Source organism: Dendrobates tinctorius, unplaced genomic scaffold, assembly GCF_039654945.1.
Source record: "Dendrobates tinctorius isolate UK_male_01 unplaced genomic scaffold, ASM3965494v1 ptg000158l, whole genome shotgun sequence".
NCBI lineage: Eukaryota > Metazoa > Chordata > Amphibia > Anura > Dendrobatidae > Dendrobates > Dendrobates tinctorius.
The window spans coordinates 13,317,822-13,340,350 of record NW_027361825.1 but is presented as its reverse complement, the minus strand read 5'-3'; the positions used below and the strand labels follow the sequence as shown (position 1 = coordinate 13,340,350).

The 22,529-nt window shown below is 46.4% G+C and overlaps 1 protein-coding gene across 1 annotated transcript in view; it reads right to left on the bottom strand.

The window, feature by feature from the left end:
• Window positions 1-740: 740 nt before the first annotated feature.
• The window catches only part of LOC141051876 (prostate stem cell antigen-like), a 39,377-nt gene continuing 17,588 nt past the window's right edge, over window positions 741-22,529 (bottom strand). Inside the window, exons 2-3 of the mRNA XM_073548986.1 lie at window positions 2,518-2,622; window positions 741-1,864 (exon numbers count right to left, since the gene is read on the bottom strand). Of these exons, the coding sequence (XP_073405087.1) occupies window positions 1,665-1,864; window positions 2,518-2,622 (305 nt within the window). The 3' untranslated portion in view covers window positions 741-1,664. The remainder of the gene's footprint in view (window positions 1,865-2,517; window positions 2,623-22,529) is intronic.

Below are 22,529 nucleotides of genomic sequence, written 5' to 3'. Positions count from 1 at the left end.
TTCTTGTGTAAACATTTCACTTTAGTTTAAATGTTATGTTTACAATAAAAGTGCTGGAGATCTTCCTTAAAATTCCTCCCTTCCATATTGCTGCCCAAAAATCCGGTCTATGTTGTTATTTGATCCACACCCCAATCTCTACATATTCCTGACAGACAAGTCAACTGAGAAACCCAACGAGATGCGTAGCAACACCAGACACAACCTTTAGATAAGAGTGGCGCTGTTTCTGGGAAAATTAACAGACTCTTTGGGAATTATTGAAACGGACAACGCTCATAAACTGCAAGGCATGCAGGGTCAGCTCTTCTTAAATAGTGCTAAACATGGGGTCAGGAATTTAATTCTCCAACTATATGGCGGGTCCCAGTGGAGCACTCATCTGCCAAACATATTCATTTCGATATGTTTCTGATTCAAGTACACCCCCTTCCATGGGTAAAACTGAAGAGTTAAGATTATTGTATGATCCGAGTAGGACCTATCAAACATTGCCAATTCCCTCATCGGGTCCCGCACTTAATCAGCTTTTTCCGTACAGTTCATAGACCCCATTTTCCCAAAATATGTCCTTTAGTAGCCATGTTTCTTGGGTGAACACAAAAAAAGGGAATTTGGGGTAACTGAAACCTCCTACATTGTTAGCTTCGTAGAACACTTTTCAAGAAAAGGGAAAATACACTCTTTGAGGATAACATCATCCAATGTATGCCCCAAAAAATGACACAAAAAGTCACAAATAAAACATACAATGAAATTGGTCTTTATTTTACATTATATTATATCAACAAGCAAGATTTTGTAAAAATGGAGTAGGAAGTGATCCCTAATTCTTAAAAGGAATCCTGCCAGAAAGACTCATTCATGGTGGCATGCATAGGAGAGATGCTGATACATTTTCCCCAATATATAGGTTTGGTCTGGAGAATTCTCTTAAATTATACCTCCAGCAATCCACTCAAAAAACTTTTGTGACTTGTCACTCTTCAAGTTCAAGTTTCTAATCTAGAATTAAAAATGGAGAAATTTGCTTTTAAGTAGGGAGCAGAATGAGATGATACTTGAATTACTACGGACCTTTACTTTCTCCTTACCGCGAAAGACACGGAATAGGCATAATGAAAGATCTGTATCTGAAATAACTTGCATTTTTATAAAAAATAGAAAATTAAAAGCTGTGAGTTTGAAGAATGAATTTGCTAATTAATAAAGTGCTGTGATTCCAGCAGCATCAGCAATAACTCAAGCATCTTGTGCTCCTCACTTTTTCTGAAAAAGGGAGTAATTAGCTGTCATCAGGCTTGTAGAGACAGTAACCAGGATCGGGCTAAACTTCCATTGTATATAGCAGATAATTTAATTTTAGGAAATTAATTATTTAATCTAAAGTGTATTTCAATGATATAAAAATACAACATATTTTACAAGTAAGACAAGTATTACAAGTCAACTACTCAAAGTGGGGAGATCCATTGAAACCGGGATTGGTCTACTGACCCACAGGTAAATGGTGACAGTAAGGGGCCAAAAAGGACAAAAGTCTCCAGTACTGTGAGTGGCTACCAACTAAAATAGCAAACAAAGCTGATTATATGAGTATTCAAGAGGGACTGGCAGATAGTGCAGACTTCAGGTAACCATCGTAGGGCATTTTGGGAGTTCCCTCAGAGTCGGGCCACCCACAGTGAAATGAGGATCGCAATGGCGGTTAGGATGGATGCTGAGGGAATGGTGGCTGAATTGCAGAGATCGGAATAACAGCATGAAGGCGACGTGGTCACTTTTACGCCTGCATACGTAGTCTCGGAGTCCTGCAAACAGTTTGTGGGTGAAGAACAAGACTTCTTTTTCAAGGACAGTGGACCTGAGAAAACACAGCGATAGGAATGAATAAGAAAAAAGTATCAAGAAAACGGAACTATTAACCACAGCCATTTTTTGTTAGGGGTTTTTCCCCTCTTTGGATGTGATTCTGTATGCAACCACTTAGAGACTGTTGAGACGATCAAGAACCAATTGCTGACAAATGTTTCAACAACCCATCAAACCCAAGCCGCTAGCAATGGCCTACACACTATATATCATGTGGTTCCTGTGGGGCCCCTGATGAAGTGGGTTCAAGGTTCTCTGCACATATTGGTTGAAAATCTAGAGAGAAATGGCAATATTAAAGCAAGGGGTGAGCCGTGCCCCAAGGGCTCCATGGACTCAAAGCCTAGAGGTCATCATTTTGCCAACTGCTTCTTGTCCCCACTGTCCACATTATTCTTCTTATGCCAAACAATATACCACATCTACCATCATTTAGGAAATTTGCTAGCAGTTAGTAAAGTTATTGTATTTCCTTCATCTATAGAACGCCCATCTGACCTTTTGCTCCAAATGATGTAATCAATTCTGCATCCATCAAATGTCATCACTTCCTGGCTCAGAGAAGGCAGAATCTAATCTAACAAACCAAACTATGGAGGTGGTCAACATTACAAGTCCGGCATGAATTACAGTCCAGTGTATTACCTGTCTTCATTGTCTCCGTCAGACATACTTCTAACAAGTCACATTTGGATTTAGAGGGAATAGCACAGGTTCCGTACTCACAGGTGTAGCACTGTAAAGCATTACCTAAAGGGAGAAGAACACAAAGCAAGTGATATCTCCAAAATCACTGAACACAGTGAGGATTATCTAATTCTTATATCCACACAGTAATACGCAATGTATGCGCAGCACAGTGCACACAGCGGTGTCATCTCCTCCTTACACTACTACACAATGACATGTACATGTGAGGAGGCCAGGGTGGTAGTTGTGGTGAGGTGCTGTTGCATTCCCACACCCTGGCACACCACAAAGGAAACACAAATTTCTGTCTGTTGCATGTGATAGACACCAAGTAGAACACTCACATTGGATTCCATGGTCCCTTCTGTCATCACAGCTCCAGACTCACGATTCTCACAAGCAACTCCAGGCTCCTTGTCCATACTTAACAGTTCAATTTTACTTGACTACAGCGTTCTTATTACAGATGCAGCGCAGTTCACATACAATCGCATTCCTTGAGCTTTCCCTGCCTTCGCTGACAAATTCCTTCCTGAAGGCACTTTTATCCGTATCTCATCCGTCAATCTCTGTCTCTCTCAGTAATCTCTACCTCTTCCGACAAACTCTGTCTCTACTGGCAATTTTTGCCCCGCAGATACTCTTTTCTCATCTGTGGCGCCTGTGCCCCTAGGTCCATCAGCTTCCTCCTATTCCCCTTGTCCGGTTTCGATAGGAAAAGGTAAAAGGCGCTCTCAGCTCTGCCTAATCCCGGCCGTAGGCTTCGGAACCTCCTTGGAATGTTTACTGCATAAGATGGTGACCACTTGCATGCTGCTCAGCCTGGGGTCTCTTCTTGCCTCAGCAACCTCACCCCCATGGCTGTCTGACTGTCCTCTCTCACTGCTGCATCACTACTGTCTACCAACTAGTGATGGGTTGTTCGTGAACGATCTGGTACAAAGAGCCATCTCCTTGCTGGGAACAATGGGAGCCGTCACCCCATTGAGAGCCACTGACTTCTCTGAATGGCTTTCACTGGGCTTAAAATTCCGATGCTCTATCTTTAGTGCAGATCGTGCGCTGGCCGTGCGCTAGTAGGATTTTGCCGTGCGCTGCGCACTTTTGAAGGTTCGCCGTGTGCGCCGAAATGCAACATGCTGCGTTCGGCGCACACGGGCGCACCTTCAAAAGTGCGCAGCGCACACCAAAATCCTGCTAGCGCATGGCCAGCACACGATCTGTGCACCCTATGCTAAAGATAGGGTGCGCAGATCGCAAGCGCCCATGTGCGCTAGTAGGAGGCGATGACCGGATGGGGCGGGCAGGGAGCCGGCAGGGGGCGGGGCTTAGCGGCGGCCGTGCACAGGCCGTCGCAGCGCTATAAAGCGCAAATGTGAAACTAGCCTAAGTAAAGAAAAACGAGTGGCTATCATTACTTTAAGAAATGAAGGTCAGTCAGTCCGAAAAATTGGGAAAACTTTGAGTGTCCCCAAGTGCAGTGGCAAAAACCATCAAGCGCTACAAAGAAACTGGCTCACCTGAGGACCGCCCCAGGAAAGGAAGACCAAGAGTCACCTCTGCTGTGGAGGATAAGTTCATCCGAGTCACCAGCCTCAGAAATCGCTGGTTAACAGCAGCTCAGATTAGAGACCAGGTCAATGCCACACAGAGTTCTAGCAGCAGACACATCTCTACAACAACTGTTAAGTGGAGACTTTGTGCAGCAGGTCTTCATGGTAAAATAGCTGCTAGGAAACGACTACTAAGGACAGGCGACAAGCAGAAGAGACATGTTTGGGCTAAAGAACACAAGGAATGGACATTAGACCAATGGAAATCTGTGCTTTGGTCTGATGAGTCCAAATTTGAGATCTTTGGTTCCAACCACCGTGTCTTTGTGCGATGCAGAAAAGGTGAACGGATGGACTCGACATGCCTGGTTCCCACCATGAAGCATGGAGGAGGAGGTGTGATGGTGTGGGGGTGCTTTGCTGGTGACACTGTTGGGGATTTATTCAAAATTGAAGGCATGCTGAACCAGCATGGCTCCCACAGCATCTTGCAGCGGCATGCTATTCCATCCGGTTTGCGTTTAGTTGGACCATCATTTATTTTTCAACAGGACAATGACCCCAAACACACCTCCAGGCTGTGTAAGGGCTATTTGACCAAGAAGGAGAGTGATGGGGTGCCACGCCAGATGACCTGGCCTCCACAGTCACCAAACCTGAACCCAATCGAGATGGTGTGGGGTGAGCTGGACCGCAGAGTGAAGGCAAAAGGGCCAACAAGTGCTAAGCATCTCTGGGAACTCCTTCAAAACTGTTGGAAGACCATTTCCGGTGACTACCTCTTGAAGCTCATCAAGAGAATGCCAGAAGTGTGCAAAGCAGTAATCAAAGCAAAAGGTGGCTACTTTGAAGAACCTAGAATATAAGACATATTTTCAGTTGTTTCACACTTTTTTGTTAATTATATAATTCCACATGTGTTCATAGTTTTGATGCCTTCAGAGTGAATCTACAATTTTCATAGTCATGAAAATAAAGAAAACTCTTTGAATGAGAAGGTGTGTCCAAACTTTTGGTCTGTACTGTATGTGTGTGTGTATATATATGCAGTGATGAATCACATGTTGGAGCTTGGCAGCGACAAACAACACTGACCATAGCTAATTGCCAGCAGTGACAGAGAGCTGCATGGATATGAGTAAAGTATACCAATTTTTTTAACTATATAAGCCTTAGTACCTTCATAAGTTGTGTCATGATCGTTTTTATTGACAAGCTGAGTCTTTTTAAGCACTGTATATGCACTGTTGCACTTTGTAATCTAGATCTTCGGACATATGCACATATGTTGTATGGAGCACTTGTTAATGTTACTATGGCAATGGCCATTTTGAATATGTAAAACAGATTAATTATTGAAATTGTATACACATGTTTTACTACTATTTAAGTTTGTACTGACTATGAGCACATTGCTTGATAAAGACGGGTCACCGTTGAAACGTTGCCACTTGAGGATCAGTAAAGTATCCACTTTTTTTCACATTTAATTTGAGTGCTGCCTATTTTTTTACTTTTTTATATATATATATATATATATATATATATATAATGGAGAGAACTGGGGTCATCATTAGAGTTGAGCGATACCGTCCGATACTTCAAAGTATCGTATCGGATGGTATCGGCTGATCTTTAAAAAAAGTATCGGTATCGCCGATTCCGATACCGGAAGTCCCAATCAAGTCTATGGGACTTCCGGTATCGGAATAAGAAAAACCCTTTCCTGCCCTTGTACAGCCTCTCTGGGGTCTGTACGGGCCTTTCGGGGGGCTGTGCCGGCCTGCCAGGGGGTCTGTGCAGGCTCCGGTGGTCTGTGCCGGCCTGCCGGTGGTCTGTGCAGGCTCCGGGGGGCTGTGCCGGCCTGCCGGGGGGCTGTGCCGGCCTGCCGGGGGGCTGTGCAGGCTCCGGGGGGCTGTGCCGGCCTGCCGGGGGGCTGTGCCGGCCTGCCGGGGGGCTGTGCCGGCCTGCCGGTGGTCTGTGCAGGCTCCGGGGGTCTGTGCAGGCATCGTCCGATGGGACTACAAGTCCCATCGGGCGATGCCTGCTACCATGACAGTGATTGACACATTAGCCAATGATGGGACAGTAGTAGTCCCATCATCCGGCTAATGTGTTAAATGTAAAAAAAAAAAAAAAAAAAAAAAAATTACATGCTACATACATACAACATGCATACTACATACATGCTACATTCATACTACATACTACATACATGCTACATTCATACTACATAAATACTACATGCAACATACATACTACATATATACTACATGCATGCTACATACATACTGCATGCTACATACATACCACATATATACTACATACATACTACATGCATGCTACATGCATGCTACATGCTACATACATAACACATATATACTACATGCATGCTACATACATACTACATGCTACATACTACATATATACTACATGCATGCTACATACTACATGCTACATACATACTACATATATACTACATGCATGCTACATACATACTGCATGCTACATGCATGCTACATACATACTACATACATACTACATGCTACATACATACTACATATATACTACATACATACTACATGCATGCTACATACATACTACATATATGCTACATACATACCACATACATAACACATATATACTACATGCATGCTACATACATACTACATGCTACATACATACCATATACATACTACATGCATGCTACATACATACTACATGCATGCTACATACATACTACATGCTACATACATACTACATATATACTACATGCATGCTACATACATACTACATGCTACATACATACTACATATATACTACATGCATGCTACATACATACTACATGCTACATACATACCACATATATACTACATACATACAATACATTCATACAATACATACATAGACATACAGTACATATAACATAGAGTAACATACTTACCAATACTTGTCACATTGTTCCCCGAAGCCATTGTCTTTTCCGGAATAAATATTAACATAACAAACCACAAAAATACTCACCCACGATCCGAAGCAGTCCACGAGTGTGTCCCACGACGATCTTGGGTAGAGAACTGCAGCATCAGCTGTTGCTGCCGTTCTCTACGGGCTGCAGGAATCCAATGACGGAAGGTAGGTATCCTTCCGCACTGTATTCCTCCGCCACTTAAAAAAAAAAAAAGTCCCTAGTCTCACTTTATGCCATTGCTGTGTGGGAAATTCCCACACAGCAATGGCATAAAGTGAGACTAGGGACTTTTTTTTTTTTTAAGTGGCGGAGGAATACAGTGCGGAAGGATACCTACCTTCCGTCATTGGATTCCTGCAGCCCGTAGAGAACGGCAGCAACAGCTGATGCTGCAGTTCTCTACCCAAGATCGTCGTGGGACACACTCGTGGACTGCTTCGGATCGTGGGTGAGTATTTTTGTGGTTTGTTATGTTAATATTTATTCCGGAAAAGACAATGGCTTCGGGGAACAATGTGACAAGTATTGGTAAGTATGTTACTCTATGTTATATGTACTGTATGTCTATGTATGTATTGTATGAATGTATTGTATGTATGTAGTATATATGTGGTATGTATGTAGCATGTAGTATGTATGTAGTATGTATGTAGCATGCATGTAGCATGCAGTATGTATGTAGCATGCATGTAGTATATATGTAGTATGTATGTAGCATGCATGTAGTATATATGTAGTATGTATGTAGCATGTATGTAGTATGTATGTGGTATGTATGTAGCATGTAGTATGTATGTAGCATGCATGTAGTATATATGTAGTATGTAGTATGTATGTAGTATGTATGTGGTATGTATGTAGCATGTAGTATGTATGTAGCATGCATGTAGCATGCATGTAGTATGTATGTAGCATGCATGTAGTATGTATGTAGTATGTATGTAGCATGCAGTATGTATGTAGCATGTATGTAGTATGTATGTAGTATATATGTAGTATGTATGTAGCATGTAGTATGTATGTAGCATGCATGTAGTATATATGTAGTATGTATGTAGCATGCATGTAGTATGTATGTAGTATGTATGTAGCATGCAGTATGTATGTAGTATGTATGTAGTATATATGTAGTATGTATGTAGCATGTAGTATGTATGTAGTATGTATGTAGTATATATGTAGTATGTATGTAGCATCCATGTAGTATGTATGTAGCATGTAGTATGTATGTAGCATGTATGTAGCATGTATGTAGTATGTATGTAGTATATATGTAGTATGTATGTAGCATGTAGTATGTATGTAGCATGCATGTAGTATGTATGTAGTATATATGTAGTATGTATGTAGCATGCATGTAGTATGTATGTAGTATGTATGTAGTATGTATGTAGCATGTAGTATGTATGTAGCATGTATGTAGTATGTATGTAGTATATATGTAGTATGTATGTAGCATGTAGTATGTATGTAGCATGCATGTAGTATATATGTAGTATGTATGTAGCATGCATGTAGTATGTATGTAGTATGTATGTAGCATGCAGTATGTATGTAGTATGTATGTAGTATATATGTAGTATGTATGTAGCATGTAGTATGTATGTAGTATGTATGTAGTATATATGTAGTATGTATGTAGCATGTAGTATGTATGTAGCATGCATGTAGTATATATGTAGTATGTATGTAGCATGCATGTAGTATGTATGTAGTATGTATGTAGTATATATGTAGTATGTATGTAGCATGCATGTAGTATGTATGTAGCATGTAGTATGTATGTAGCATGCATGTAGTATGTATGTAGCATGTATGTAGTATGTATGTAGTATATATGTAGTATGTATGTAGCATGTAGTATGTATGTAGCATGCATGTAGTATGTATGTAGTATTTTTTTTTTTTTTTTTTTTTTTTTTTAACATTTAACACATTAGCCGGATGATGGGACTACTACTGTCCCATCATTGGCTAATGTGTCAATCACTGTCATGGTAGCAGGCATCGCCCGATGGGACTTGTAGTCCCATCGGACGATGCTTGCACAGACCCCCGGACATCAGCACAGCCCCCCGGCAGGCCGGCACAGCCCCCCGGCAGGCCGGTACAGACCCCCACAGGGTGCACAGACCACCGGCAGGCCGGCACAGCCCCCCGGCAGGCCGGTACAGACCCCGGGCAGTCCACACAGCCCCCCGGCAGGCCGGCACAGCCCCCCGGCAGGCCGGCAGAGACCCCCGGAAGGCCCGAAATGACGGCGCATCATGATGCGCACACACCGCGCATCATGATGACGTCAGGCCGTCAATCAACTGAACTTCCGATTCCGATGCCGAATTCCGATATTGAAAAAATATCGGAAGTCGGTATCGGAATTCCGATACAGCAAGTATCGGCCGATACCCGATACTTGCGGTATCGGAATGCTCAACACTAGTCATCATACTATATATATGGGGAGAACTGGGGCCATCCTACTATATACAGCTCTGGCAAAAATTAAGAGACCGCTTCCAAATATTCAGTTTGTCTGATTTTTCTCTTTATAGGTGTATTTTTGAGTAAAATGTAAATTGTTCTTTTAGTCTAAAAACTTCTGACAACATGTGTCTGAATTTCTAAGCACTAAATTTAGGGGTTTTTTTCTGAAAAGGAGAAATGGTCAAAATTTAAAAAAAAACAAAAAACAGTGCTTTCAGACCTCAAATAATGCAAAGAAAACAAGTTCATAATTATTTAGAAACAACAATACTAATGTTTTAACTCAGGATGAGTTCAGAAATCAATATTTTGAACAGCTTTCATGCGTCTTGGCATGCTTGCAACTAGAGTTGAGCGAAACAGGTCGGTCAAATTCAAAAGTCGCTGACTTTCGCTGAAGTCGGGTTTCATGAAACAAAACCCGACCATAGCGTGAGGTCGGCCACGAGGTCGGCGACCAGAGCGCCAAAGTCGCGTTTCAAATGATGCTTCCAGCGCCCTTTTTCAGCCAATGATGAAGGACGCACACTGTGGGCAACGCGATGACATGGGCAGCGGTCACCACCATCTTTGAGAAGGGCATGCAAGTGATTGGCTTGCTTTGTGTGGCGTCACAGGGGCTATAAAAGGGCGTGCACGCTGACCGTCATCATACTTCTACCGATATTAGCATTAGGGAGAGGTTGCAGCTGCTGATTCTGAATAAGGGAGAGCGTTAGGCAGGGAAGAACAAAAAAAATCTGCTTCTCCTGGTAGCGATTTCCACTTACAACACAACAGTTTGTGTGCAGTGACAGGGGAGGATATATTTTTGTGCATCAGCTCTGTTGGTTATTAGGCTGCCTTATAAGGCTCCCTGATAGCTGCATTGCTGGTTGCACACTGCTGTGCAAACTGCTTTTTTTAAAAGCAAAAATACTTTTCTTCCTCTTTTCTGCACAGTTACCAAGCGTTCATTTTTCCACACTTTTGTGTGCAGCAGTCCTGCTTATTAGGCTGCCTGCTGCCATACTTGGGACTGAGAGCATCGTCAGCCTCCTAAAATCTCTAGGGAGCTTCCAATTCTCCTCAATACTATATACACACCTTGTGCTTGGTCATAGACCTGCCTATTTCAGCCTGTTAAATTGAGGTGTAATCTATAGTGGGCCTGAGATAATAGTTCAGCCTCCTAAAATCTCTAGAGAGATTCAAATTCTCCCCAATACTATATACACCTTGTACTTTGTCATACACCAGCCAATTTCAGCCTGTTCAATTGAGGTGTAATCTATATTGGGCCTGAGATAATAGTTCAGCCTCCTAAAATCTCTAGGGAGATTCAAATTCTCCACAATACTATATACACCTTGTACCTTGTTTTACAGTACCATATAGCTGGTGGTATTTTGGGTACATTTTTCCAAAAATGAGGAAGTATGGTGGAAGAGGCCGTGGAAGTGGGCCGGGGTTGTCAGCTGGTACTGATGGTGGTGGGGGTAGGGGTGCATCTGCTGGTAGTGGCAAAAGCACAATAGCACCTAAGGCAGGAGGTGTTGAGCCTGCATCATCATCTGGCTCCACAAGGCCTCAAAGGCTCCCTTTTCTGGGAGTAGGTAAACCGATTTTAAAGCTGGAGCTTCAGGAACAAGTTTTGGCTTACATTGATGACACAGCCTCCAGCTCTATCGCCTCCTCTTCTGAAGCTTCAAAAAATAAAAGCACCGAGTCATCAGTGGAGGCTTCTGGTCAGGAACAACACCTTTCCTTGCGTCCTTCACCCCTACCAAAAGTGAAGGATGCAGCAGGCGACACTACAGATTACTCCATGGAGCTATTTTCACATACCATGCCTGGGTTATCAAGTCAAATCGTGAATTCCCCAGCCCAGTCTGATATGGAGTGTGGGTGGCCAGCCAGGGCCGAGGGGTTAATCGTTACTGGGCCGGGGTCTCAGAGGGATGTGTCACGGTGGTGGTGTCCGTGGGCCTGGGCGTCCATGCAAAGGGGTGAATAACATTTATAGGTGAATGATACGTGACGCCACCTGTGGTTTCTGATCAGATTGACCAGCGCTGCAGTGTCGCTTCTCTGGGACAGATGTTGTGGGGCAGCTAAGATGTAGAAGCCCTGCACAGGTAGGGTCGTGGTCGCAGGGCAGATGAATGAATTGGTAGATGGTGTGCAGTGCAGGATGTAGCAGAGCTGTGCGCCAGGCGCAGGAGAAAGATGACAGACACAGTCGTGCAGTTCCTTTACCTGTACTTGGTAAGTGCCGTACAGGACCCAGAGTACAGATGAAGAAGGAGTGAGTCAGCCTGGAAGCAAATTTGGAATTCTCTCTCTGCAGATAGGTAATGTGGCCTCCGTTCTAGTGCTTATCTGAGGTACTCGCAGTACTGAGTTCACTGAAGTTCCCCCTGTTGACTCTCTTTTGAAACTTTCTTGTATGGCAGGCAGCCATAGCCTTTTCCTTCTGGCTCACACACGTCGCTGCTGGGGCCTCCGAGCCTTAGTTGGGAACAGAGCATTTACAGCTGCTACTTCCTCTGGTTTCTGCTGCAGGACCGTCAGTATCCCTACAAACTCGGAGACCGGAATCCGGACCATGCGCTCCAGCTAGGAGTGAGCCTTAACTCTGCTCATCCTCAAGCTCCCCTTGTCACGTCCACACACTTCCCTTTCCCTTCACAGACTGCCCTAACTTCCCTCCTCCCGACCACAGAGAGCAGCTCCTCAGCAGTCAGGTTCAGAGCTCTCCCTGCTGGCCTGGAGTGGGAACTGTGTTGGTTTAAATGCTAGAGAGATCCTTTGTTGCTCCCAAGCATGACATCACACTCCCTAGGAGGAAGGTAATGCCACTGTGGTGACCGTACTCCTGGGGGCGCCACAAGTGCACTGATGCCCAGCCACTGCTAGATGATTCTGTTGGTACATTGACCCAGACCACTACATTCCCCTCGCACTCTACACAGCCAGAATCTGACCCTGATGAAACGCAGGTTCCTGCATACTATACCACCTTACACGGTCACAAAGAGGAAGATGCAGATGAAAGTGCAGGTTCCTTGAGCAGGTGGGGAGGCATACTCATGGGCGATGTCACTGGCACAGGGCCTCTCATAGTATGCAAAAGTGTCTCTGCCGGTGGGAGGGTCCACCCGTGTCTCTGCTGGTGGGAGGGCCCACCCGCCGTCAGACACACCGCCGTACTATGAGGGGCCCTGTGCCAGTGCCGTTGCCAACGAGTGGGCCCCCCTGCTTGCTCAGGATCACAGCACTTGCAAAGTTGAAATACTTACCTCTCCCTGCTCCACCGCCGTGACGTCTTCCGCGTTTCTTGACAGTGACATTCTGGTCAGAGAGCGCGATGACATCACGTCTGTACGCCCTCTGCCTAAACAGTGCAAGTGCAGAGAGATGGAAGATGGGGACGACAAGGAGTCCAGAGTACAGGGATTCCCTAGCGAGGAGACTTATTTAATTGTTTTAAAGGTTGGGAGCAATTTTTGGGGAGTACTATACGCTGGAGAATGATATATGGGGCCCACCATACACTGGAGCATTCCAAAGGTGGACATCAGACACTGGAGCAGCATTTACAGGACCCATTATACACTGGAGCATTAGAAATGGGGCCCATTATATATGGAGCAGTATTTGGGCCCATAAGACAGTGGAGCTTCATCCATGGGGACCAACATATACTGTAGAATTATGTGGAGCTCATCATATACTGTATGGAACATAATAAGGGACCAATGATTCTGTATGGAGAAATATATGGGCCTCATTACTCTGTATAGCACACTATGCGGTGGCCATAATACTGTATGGAGTAATATACTGTCCGTTTTTGGAGCTATTAGAGAATTTAAAATGTATATCGGTCATGTGATGTAAGAAGTGAAGTATTTTTCATTGTACTATACCGCTATTTCTCTGCCGTATCAGAGGATCATGAATTGTAGCATGTGTTAAAGGAGCCCAGTGACACTCTTTGGCCCTGGGCCCACGAAAATCTGGAGCCAAGCCTACCCCCCCCACAACTTTAGCCAAATAACCCCCAGCTTTCAATGCCTAACTATTATTATAAAGTAAATTAAGGTTGACAAGCTTAAGTAATAAGAATTGATGTTTTTGGCATTAAAATGGGCACTGTAGGTGTGTTTCCTGTCCTCCACTCACTGCCGACTTTTCTTCCCCATTGACTTGCATTGGGTTTCGTGTTTCAGTCGGCCTTCGACTTTTCACGATAATCGGCCGATTTCGTTCGACCCGACTTTTGCGAAAGTCGTGTTTCATGAAACCCGACTCGACCCGAAAAAAGGCAAAGTCGCTTATCTCTACTTGCAACCAGTCTTTCACACTGCTTCTGGTGCAAAAATTTAAGCAGTTCTTCTTTGTTTGATGGCTTGTCTATTGTTAGGGGTTGTGACGTCTCATGGTGAGATGAGACGTAACTCTTGGAGTGGACCTTCTGTTTCGTGGCACCCACTCACCTAGGGCGAGCTGGCCTAGTGAGAACCACCACCTATACATGGAGTGCCAGGGGCAAGCCCAAGGGAGTGAGCCACCACGACTGCTGAGACCAGATGGCCGGCTCACAAAAGACACGACTGAGACGGGTGCGTGCTAGAGAGTGGAAAAAACTAGAGAGTGGAACGTAGGCTGAAGCACAGACAGGATACAAGAGAAAGAAGCAAAACGTGTGCTAGAGCGCAGAGCCGAGTTCAGACAAAGCACATAGAAAGTACTACAAGGCTAAGAACAGCAAAGACAAGACATGGCACAAAAGACAACACAAGACATGGCAATAGACAGAGTACAAGCACAGAGCGTGTGCAGAGAAGCACAACAGGGCAGGGTGCAGGAGCACTGAATACAGGGAGCGACCCAGCAGGGACCATTCAGCCCTAGCAGGGAAGCAAACACGATAATCAGACCCTGACCATAGGAAGGGACGGACTGACATAGAGCATTAGCATCTGAACTTCCGGGTCAGGACCATGGGAAGGACTTCCGGTTCAGGTCTTCCTGGACCATAGAGAGGATCACTGGATTCGGTCCTCCAGGACCACAGAGAGGATTGCTGGATTTGGTCCTCGAGGACCAAAGAGAGGATTGCTGGATTCGGTCCTCCAGGACCATAGAGGAGTGTAGCAGGCAGAGCAGAGATGGGCGCGCACACAGGAATGGCATGCAGCCATGAGGTAAAGCACACATGCGCACAGCAACGGCAAGTGGCCATGGTGAGGTACGCGTGCACACTAGCAATGGCAAACAGCCATGAGATGAAGCACATGTGCACACAAGCAATGGCGTATGGCCATGAGGTAGAGCACGAGTGCGCACCAGCAATGGCAGGCAGCCATGAGATGTGGTGCGCGTGCACACTGCTCCAGGGGCCATGCAGCATAACAGACAAGCATGACTGTGAGGTGCGCATGCACACTGCTCCAGGGGTCATTGCAGGATAACAAACCTGACAGGCATAACAGTGTGGTGTGCGTGCTCACTGCTCTAGGGGTCATGCAGCATAACAGGTAGGCATGACTGTGAGGTGCGAATGCACACTGCTCCTGGGGTCATGCAGCATAGCAGACAGGCATGACTGTGAGGTGCGCGTGTACACTGCTCCAGGGGTCATTGCAGGATAACAGACACGACAGGCATAACTGTGAAGTGCATGTGCACACACGAGAGGGACCCCCGGGGCGCCCGCAGGGACCCGGCACTGGGGATAATGCCGCATGACAGACATGACAGTGGGGATCATGCAGCGCAAGCAGCATGACAGGCATGACGGGCATGACAACTATCCACCATCCTCTTAATTACATTCCAGAGGTTTTCAATGGGGTTCGGGTCTGGAGAATGGGCTGCCCATAACAGGGTTTTGATGTGGTGGTCTCTTAATTTTTGCAGGAGCTGTATAAGTGGTAACTGAGGCCATCAAATTATATATATGGAGAGAACTGGGGCCATCATATTATATATATATATGGAGAGAACTGGGTCCATCATACTTTCTATTGGGGAGAACTGGGGTCATCATAATATATATGGGGAGAACTGGGGCCATCATACTATATACAAGATGGTGGCCCGATTCTAACGCATCGGGTATTATAGAAAATGTATGTAGTATATGTATGAAGATTTAATAATAATGCAATAATGCACCCCCCAATCCTGATATGTATGGTACCCCTCACCCCCTATCCTGGTATGCATGGTCCCTTCACCCCCCTATCCTGGTATGCATGGTCCCCTCACCCCCCAATCCTAATATGTACAGTTGTGGCCAAAAGTATTGACACCCCTGCAATTCTGTCAGATAATACTCAGTTTTTTCCTGAAAATGATTGCAAACACAAATTCTTTGGTATTATTATCTTCATTTAATTTGTCTTAAATGAAAAAACACAAAAAGAATTATCCTAAAGCCAAATTGGATATAATTCCACACCAAACATAAAAAAGAGGGTGGACAAAAGTATTGGCACTGTTCAAAAAATCATGTGATGCTTCTCTAATTTGTGTAATTAACAGCACCTGTAACTTACCTGTGGCACCTAACAGGTGTTGGCAATAACTAAATCACACTTGCAGCCAGTTGACATGGATTAAAGTTGACTCAACCTCTGTCCTGTGTCCTTGTGTGTACCACATTGAGCATGGAGAAAAGAAAGAAGACCAAAGAACTGTCTGAGGACTTGAGAAACTAAATTGTGAGGAAGCATGAGCAATCTCAAGGCTACAAGTCCATCTCCAAAGACCTGAATGTTCCTGTGTCTACCGTGCGCAGTGTCATCAAGAAGTTTAAAGCCCATGGCACTGTGGCTAACCTCCCTAGACGTGGACGGAAAAGAAAAATTGACAAGAGATTTCAACGCAAGATTGTGCAGATGTTGGATAAAGAACCTCGACTAACATCCAAACAAGTTCAAGCTGCCCTGCAGTCCGAGGGTACAACAGTGTCAACCCGTACTATCTGTCGGCGTCTGAATGAAAAGGGACTGTATGGTAGGAGACCCAGGAAGACCCCACTTCTTACCCCGAGACATAAAAAAGCAGGCTGGAGTTTGCAAAAACTTACCTGAAAAAGCCTAAAACGTTTTGGAAGAATGTTCTCTGGTCAGATGAGACAAAAGTAGAGCTTTTTGGGCAAAGGCATCAACATAGAGTTTACAGGAGAAAAAAGAGGCATTCAAAGAAAAGAACACGGTCCCTACAGTCAAACATGGCGGAGGTTCCCTGATGTTTTGGGGTTGCTTTGCTGCCTCTGGCACTGGACTGCTTGACCGTGTGCATGGCATTATGAAGTCTGAAGACTATCAACAAATTTTGCAGCATAATGTAGGGCCCAGTGTGAGAAAGCTGGGTCTCCCTCAGAGGTCATGGGTCTTCCAGCAGGACAATGACCCAAAACACACTTCAAAAAGCACTAGAAAATGGTTTGAGAGAAAGCACTGGAGACTTCTAAGGTGGCCAGCAATGAGTCCAGACCTGAATCCCACAGAACACCTGTGGAGAGATCTAAAAACGGCAGTTTGGAGAAGGCAACCTTCAAATATCAAGGACCTGGAGCAGTTTGCCAAAGAAGAATGGTCTAAAATTCCAGCAGAGCATTGTAAGAAACTCATTGATGGTTACCGGAAGTGGTTGGTCGCAGTTATTTTGGCTAAAGGTTGTGCAACCAAGTATTAGGCTGAGGGTGCCAATACTTTTGTCTGGCCCATTTTTGGAGTTTTGTGTGAAATGATCAATGTTTTGCTTTTTGCGTCATTCTCTTTTGTGTTTTTTCATTTAAGACAAATTAAATGAAGATAATAATACCAAAGAATTTGTGTTTGCAATCATTTTCAGGAAGAAACTGAGTATTATCTGACAGAATTGCAGGGGTGTCAATACTTTTGGCCACAACTGTATGGTCCCATTCACCCTCCAATCCTGGAATGCATGGTCCTCTCACCCCCCAATCCTGGTATGCATGGTCCTCTCACCCCTCTTTCCTGGTAAGTATGGTCCCCTCACCCCCCTTTCCTGGTATGCATGGTCCAGTCATCCCCCTTTGCTGGTATGTATGGTCACCCTCACCTCCCTTTCCTGGTATGCATGGTCACCCTCACCCCCCTTTCCTGGTATGAATGATCCCCCTCACCCCCCCTTTGCAGGTATGTATGGTCATTCTCATCCCCCTTTCCTGGTATGCATGGTCTCCTCACCCCGCTATCCTGGTATGCATGGTCCCCTCACCTCCCTATCCTGGTATGCATGGTCCCCCTCACCCCCCTATCCTGGTATGCATGGTCCCCCTCACCCCCCTATCCTGGTATGCATGGTCCCCCTCACCCCCCTATCCTGGTATGCATGGTCCCCCTCGCCCCCCTATCCTGGTATGCATGGTCCCCTCGCCCTCCTATCCTGGTATGCATGGTCCCCTCCAACCCCCTATCCTGGTATGCATGGTCCCTTCGCCCCCCTTTCCTGGTATGCATGGTCCCCTCACCCCCCTTTCCTGGTATGCATGGTCCCCTCACCCCCCTTTCCTGTTATGCATGGTCCTCCTCACCCCCCTTTCCTGTTATGCATGGTCCCCCTCACCCCCCTTTCCTGGTATTCATGGTCCCATCACCCCCCTTTCCTGGTATGCATGGTCCCCTCACCCCCCTTTCCTGGTATGCATGGTCCTCTCACCCCCCCTTTCTTGGTATGCATGGTCCCCCTCACCCCTAGGAAACGGCACACATACAAAAAAACATTTATACTCACCCATCTTTCCTGTGGTCCAGCGCTGTCCCGTTCTGCCAGAGGCTGGGGGAGGAGTGTGGCACTGGCGCCGGAGTACGCGCATCTTCTGGTCCCAGTAAGGCTTAGCGCGAAGGACCGAAGATGACGTCACTCTCATGAGAGCGCAACGTCATCAACGGTCTTTGGCGCAAAGCCTTACTGGGACCGGAAGATGCCGGGCGCGTGGTAAGCGGTACCATGTGATCGCTGTAGGAAGGAAGGGAGACCGTGGGACAAGCAGGAGGGCTGCAGAGACCATGCCCGGGGGGTCAGTATGATGTGACACCCATGCTACCCCTCCCTTACCTACCCCCTAGTGTATGACTCACGTATATGCCGAGAGGGGGACTTTCAGCACAAAAAAATTGGCTGAAAATCTTGGCTTATACGTGAGTATATATGGTATTTATTTTTGTTGGGGAGGCATTATTAACTTTAAGTGGACACTCAAGGGTGTTTGTTGCTAGAAGGGGGCACTTGGGATATTATATATAATACAGGACTTTGCACAGTAGGGGCATTTACACTTTCTATGGGACACTTTCATTTTTTGGGAAGGGAGTAAACGTAATAATGGCACAATTTTTTAAATATTGGGGTCAGTGTTCCACACCGCAAGTGCACGGAGAGTGGGGAGTGTTTGTAGGTTGGAAATAGATGGCGACATCGCTATAAATGTGTTTTTGTTGTAATCTGTGCACAAAAGCTGTGGCTGGAGAAGTGGTAATGGAGGTCTGGGCCAGATGGAAAAGACTGAATAAGTGAACGACCCGAATGAGAAACAATGTCATGTGTAAGTTAGTATATATAACCAGTGGCAGATTAATTGGACTATGGGCCCCGGGCTGTTCATAAAACCTGGGCCCCTGTACCCCCCTTCCCACCTGAGCGCTGCGGTCCCCGTGCGGGAATTGACAGCCGTACGGACCACAGCACTTGGTTTGCTGCGGGTCCATACGGAAAACCCGCCACCATTCCACCACGTGTGGACATGGCCTAAAAAGACGTTGCACATAAGCTGTAGGCCTACGGCCAATACGCACAAAATCGCCCAATGTGATCCTGGCCATAGGGGATCCACTTTAATGTCCCCACTTTAATTTGAAGTCCCCTTACTTCATCCTTTGCAGTCCCCTATCACCCACTCACTTCATCTGCAGTGCCGCTTCATCATTTGCAGCCCCTTATCCCCCCTTCCATTTCATCATGTGCAGTCCCCTTCCCCCCAACTTCATGTGCAGCCCCACTCCCCCATCATCATGTGCAGTTAATTTTACCCCCACATCATGTGCAGTCCCCCTTACCCCCACTTTATGTGCAGTGCCCCTTACCAACAATTCATCATGTGCAGTCCCCCTCACCCCCAATTCATAATGTGCAGTCCCACTTACCCCTTAATTCATCATGTGCAGTCACACTTACCCCTTATTTCATCATGTGCAGTCCCCCTTATCCCCCACTTCATCATGTGCAGCCCCACTTATCCCCCACTTCATCATGTTCAGCCCCACTCACCCCCTTCATCATATGCAGCCCCACTCACCCCCCCTTCATTATGTGCAGCCCCACTCACCCCCCTTCATCATGTGAAGCCCCCACTCATCCCCCTTCACCCTGTGAAGCCCCACTCACCCCCCTTCATCATGTGAAGCCCCCATTCACCCCCTTCATCCCGTACAACCCCAGTCACCCCCCTTCATCCTGTACAGCCCCACTCACCCCCTTCATCATGTCTAGCCCCACTCAACCCCCTTCATCATGTGTAGCCCCGACTCACCCCCTTCATCCTGTGTAGCCCCACTCACCCCCCTTCATCACATACAGCCCCCAGTCACCCCCTTCATCATATACAGCCCCAGTCACCCCCCTTCATCATATACAGCCCCAGTCACCCCCCTTCATCATATACAGCCCCAGTCACCCCCCTTCATCATATACAGCCCCCAGTCACCCCCCCTTCATCAGATACAGCCCGCAGTCACCCCCCCTTCATCATATACAGCCCCAGTCACCCCCCCTTCATCATATACAGGCCCCAGTCACCCCCCCTTCATCATATACAGGCCCCAGTCACCCCCCCTTCATTGTGTACAGGCCCCAGTCACCCCCCCTTCATTGTGTACAGGCCCCAGTCACCCCCCCTTCATCATATACAGGCCCCAGTCACCCCCCCTTCATTGTGTACAGGCCCCAGTCACCCCCCCTTCATCATATACAGGCCCCAGTCACCCCCCCCTTCATTTTGTACAGGCCCCAGTCACCCCCCCTTCATTGTGTACAGGCCTCCCGGCTCCAATGCATTATGCGGCTGCCTCCATGCTCTGCCTCTCCCCAGCCTCCCTGGCTGCTCCCTCCAATGCATTATGCGGCATAATGCATTGGAGGGAGCAGCCAGGGAGGCTGGGGAGAGGCAGAGCATCCTCCTCCCAAATGGTGACGGTGAGTGACCCACCTGCTGCCAAAATCTCCTGGGCTGCCTGATATAGTCTCTCTTCTCTCCAGTCCTCACTGTGCCTCGGCCGGCCGCCTCCACGCTTCTCTCCCGAGTCCCGGCCACAGCACAGACTAATTTCTGCTCCTGCCGTGCTGCGCCGCCCCCACACACGTGCGTGCCGCCTGGGACTGGACTGCCCGCCCCCCCTTCCAAGTTCCTACGCCACTGGGCGGCGGCGGGCGGCTCACACAGACACAGATGCCGACCAGATTGGCCCCTGCCCTGGGCCCCCAAAAAACCTTGGGCCCGGGGCGACCGCCCCATCCGCCCCTATTAAGATCCGCCATTGTATATAACTGTACTGTAATCACGTGTAAGTTCTGTGGGACCAATGTATGGTTACTGTAAGGTGGTAATATTCCCCTTTTTAGTAGTGTTTTTTTATTTAGTAACAGCTTAATGTGTTACAGTTATTAAAGTATGTAGTAGAAGGTGTATGGTAGTCTTTGTATAAAGTGTTTTGTTATGTAGATGTGATGGCCATATTATTATGTATTCACTGTGTGGTGGTGATGGTAGTGGACCTTGTGTACTGTAACTGTGAGCAGGTTGCGGGATGCAGTGACGGACAGGAGGCAGAACAAAAGTTAACAGGTTTATTAACAAAGGGGTTACTCCAAGCAGGGAGGTGATAATAATAATAATAATAATATAATAATAATAAATTTTATTTTTATAGCGCTGACATATTCCGCAGCACTTTACATTTCAGAGGGGATTTGTACAGACAATAGACATTACAGCATAACAATAATCACATACAGTAGATTATAACAACAGGTGATGGGTAAACAGGGGTATGGCAAGAGGAAAAGGCCTGGTATATTGGTGGGAAAAGGTAACAATGGCAATAGATAAAGCAACTGTTGATGAGGAGTTAAACTTATCAATCCAACGGCTTCTTAACTGTAGAGTCCTAAGTTACAACGGTGGCACCTTCGCAACCGGCGTGTGATGATCCCGGGGTCGTTCTGAAGAAGTTGAAGATCCGGTTCCTAACAGTGCCGATGAGTCCTCGCTGTCTTGTGCGGGGTCCTGGGTCTGGATTCGTCGTGTGGGGTGAAGAGTAGTCTGTGACTCTGCCCGAGCGTAATTCAGCTTAGCAGAAAACTGAGGTAGCACACAGTTCTATGCAAGTCACCCGGTCTGTCTCAGGTGGCAGGCGCGCAGCAAAAACTGGCCCGAAGCGTCTGGCACTTTCGGATGCAGGAGCCAGCGGGCACCCAGCAGGTCTCTGCTCACAGTCACAGTACTTGACAGTCGGATATCTATAGTGTGGACCTGCGCCGTAACGTTGCTCGGAGGACAGAGCACCAAACTTCCCCTGCTGCACGCGCTGTCTTCCTGCCAAGTCTCCTCTTCCCTTCCCCCGCACAGCCCCTTTTATTAAAGACACCGCTCCTTTTGAAAAGTACAAAGGCCAGTCCGGGTTGGAAAGCTTTCCCATGGGCAACAATGGTGACAGCCCCGACAGTTCCGGAACCGGCGAAAGAGAGGTACGCCCGGTCCAGTCCATCTTCTTACACTCACCATCTCCTTTTACTTGCCATTCCACGGGTGAGTGTTCTTGTCCTTGAACGATTTGTTGCCAAATACATTGGTTTTCATTTTATCGCTTGGGGGATATTCCTGCTGTTGTTCATTCGGAGCACCGTTAGTCAGAAGGACTAGTGGAGTCAAGTTGAGTAGT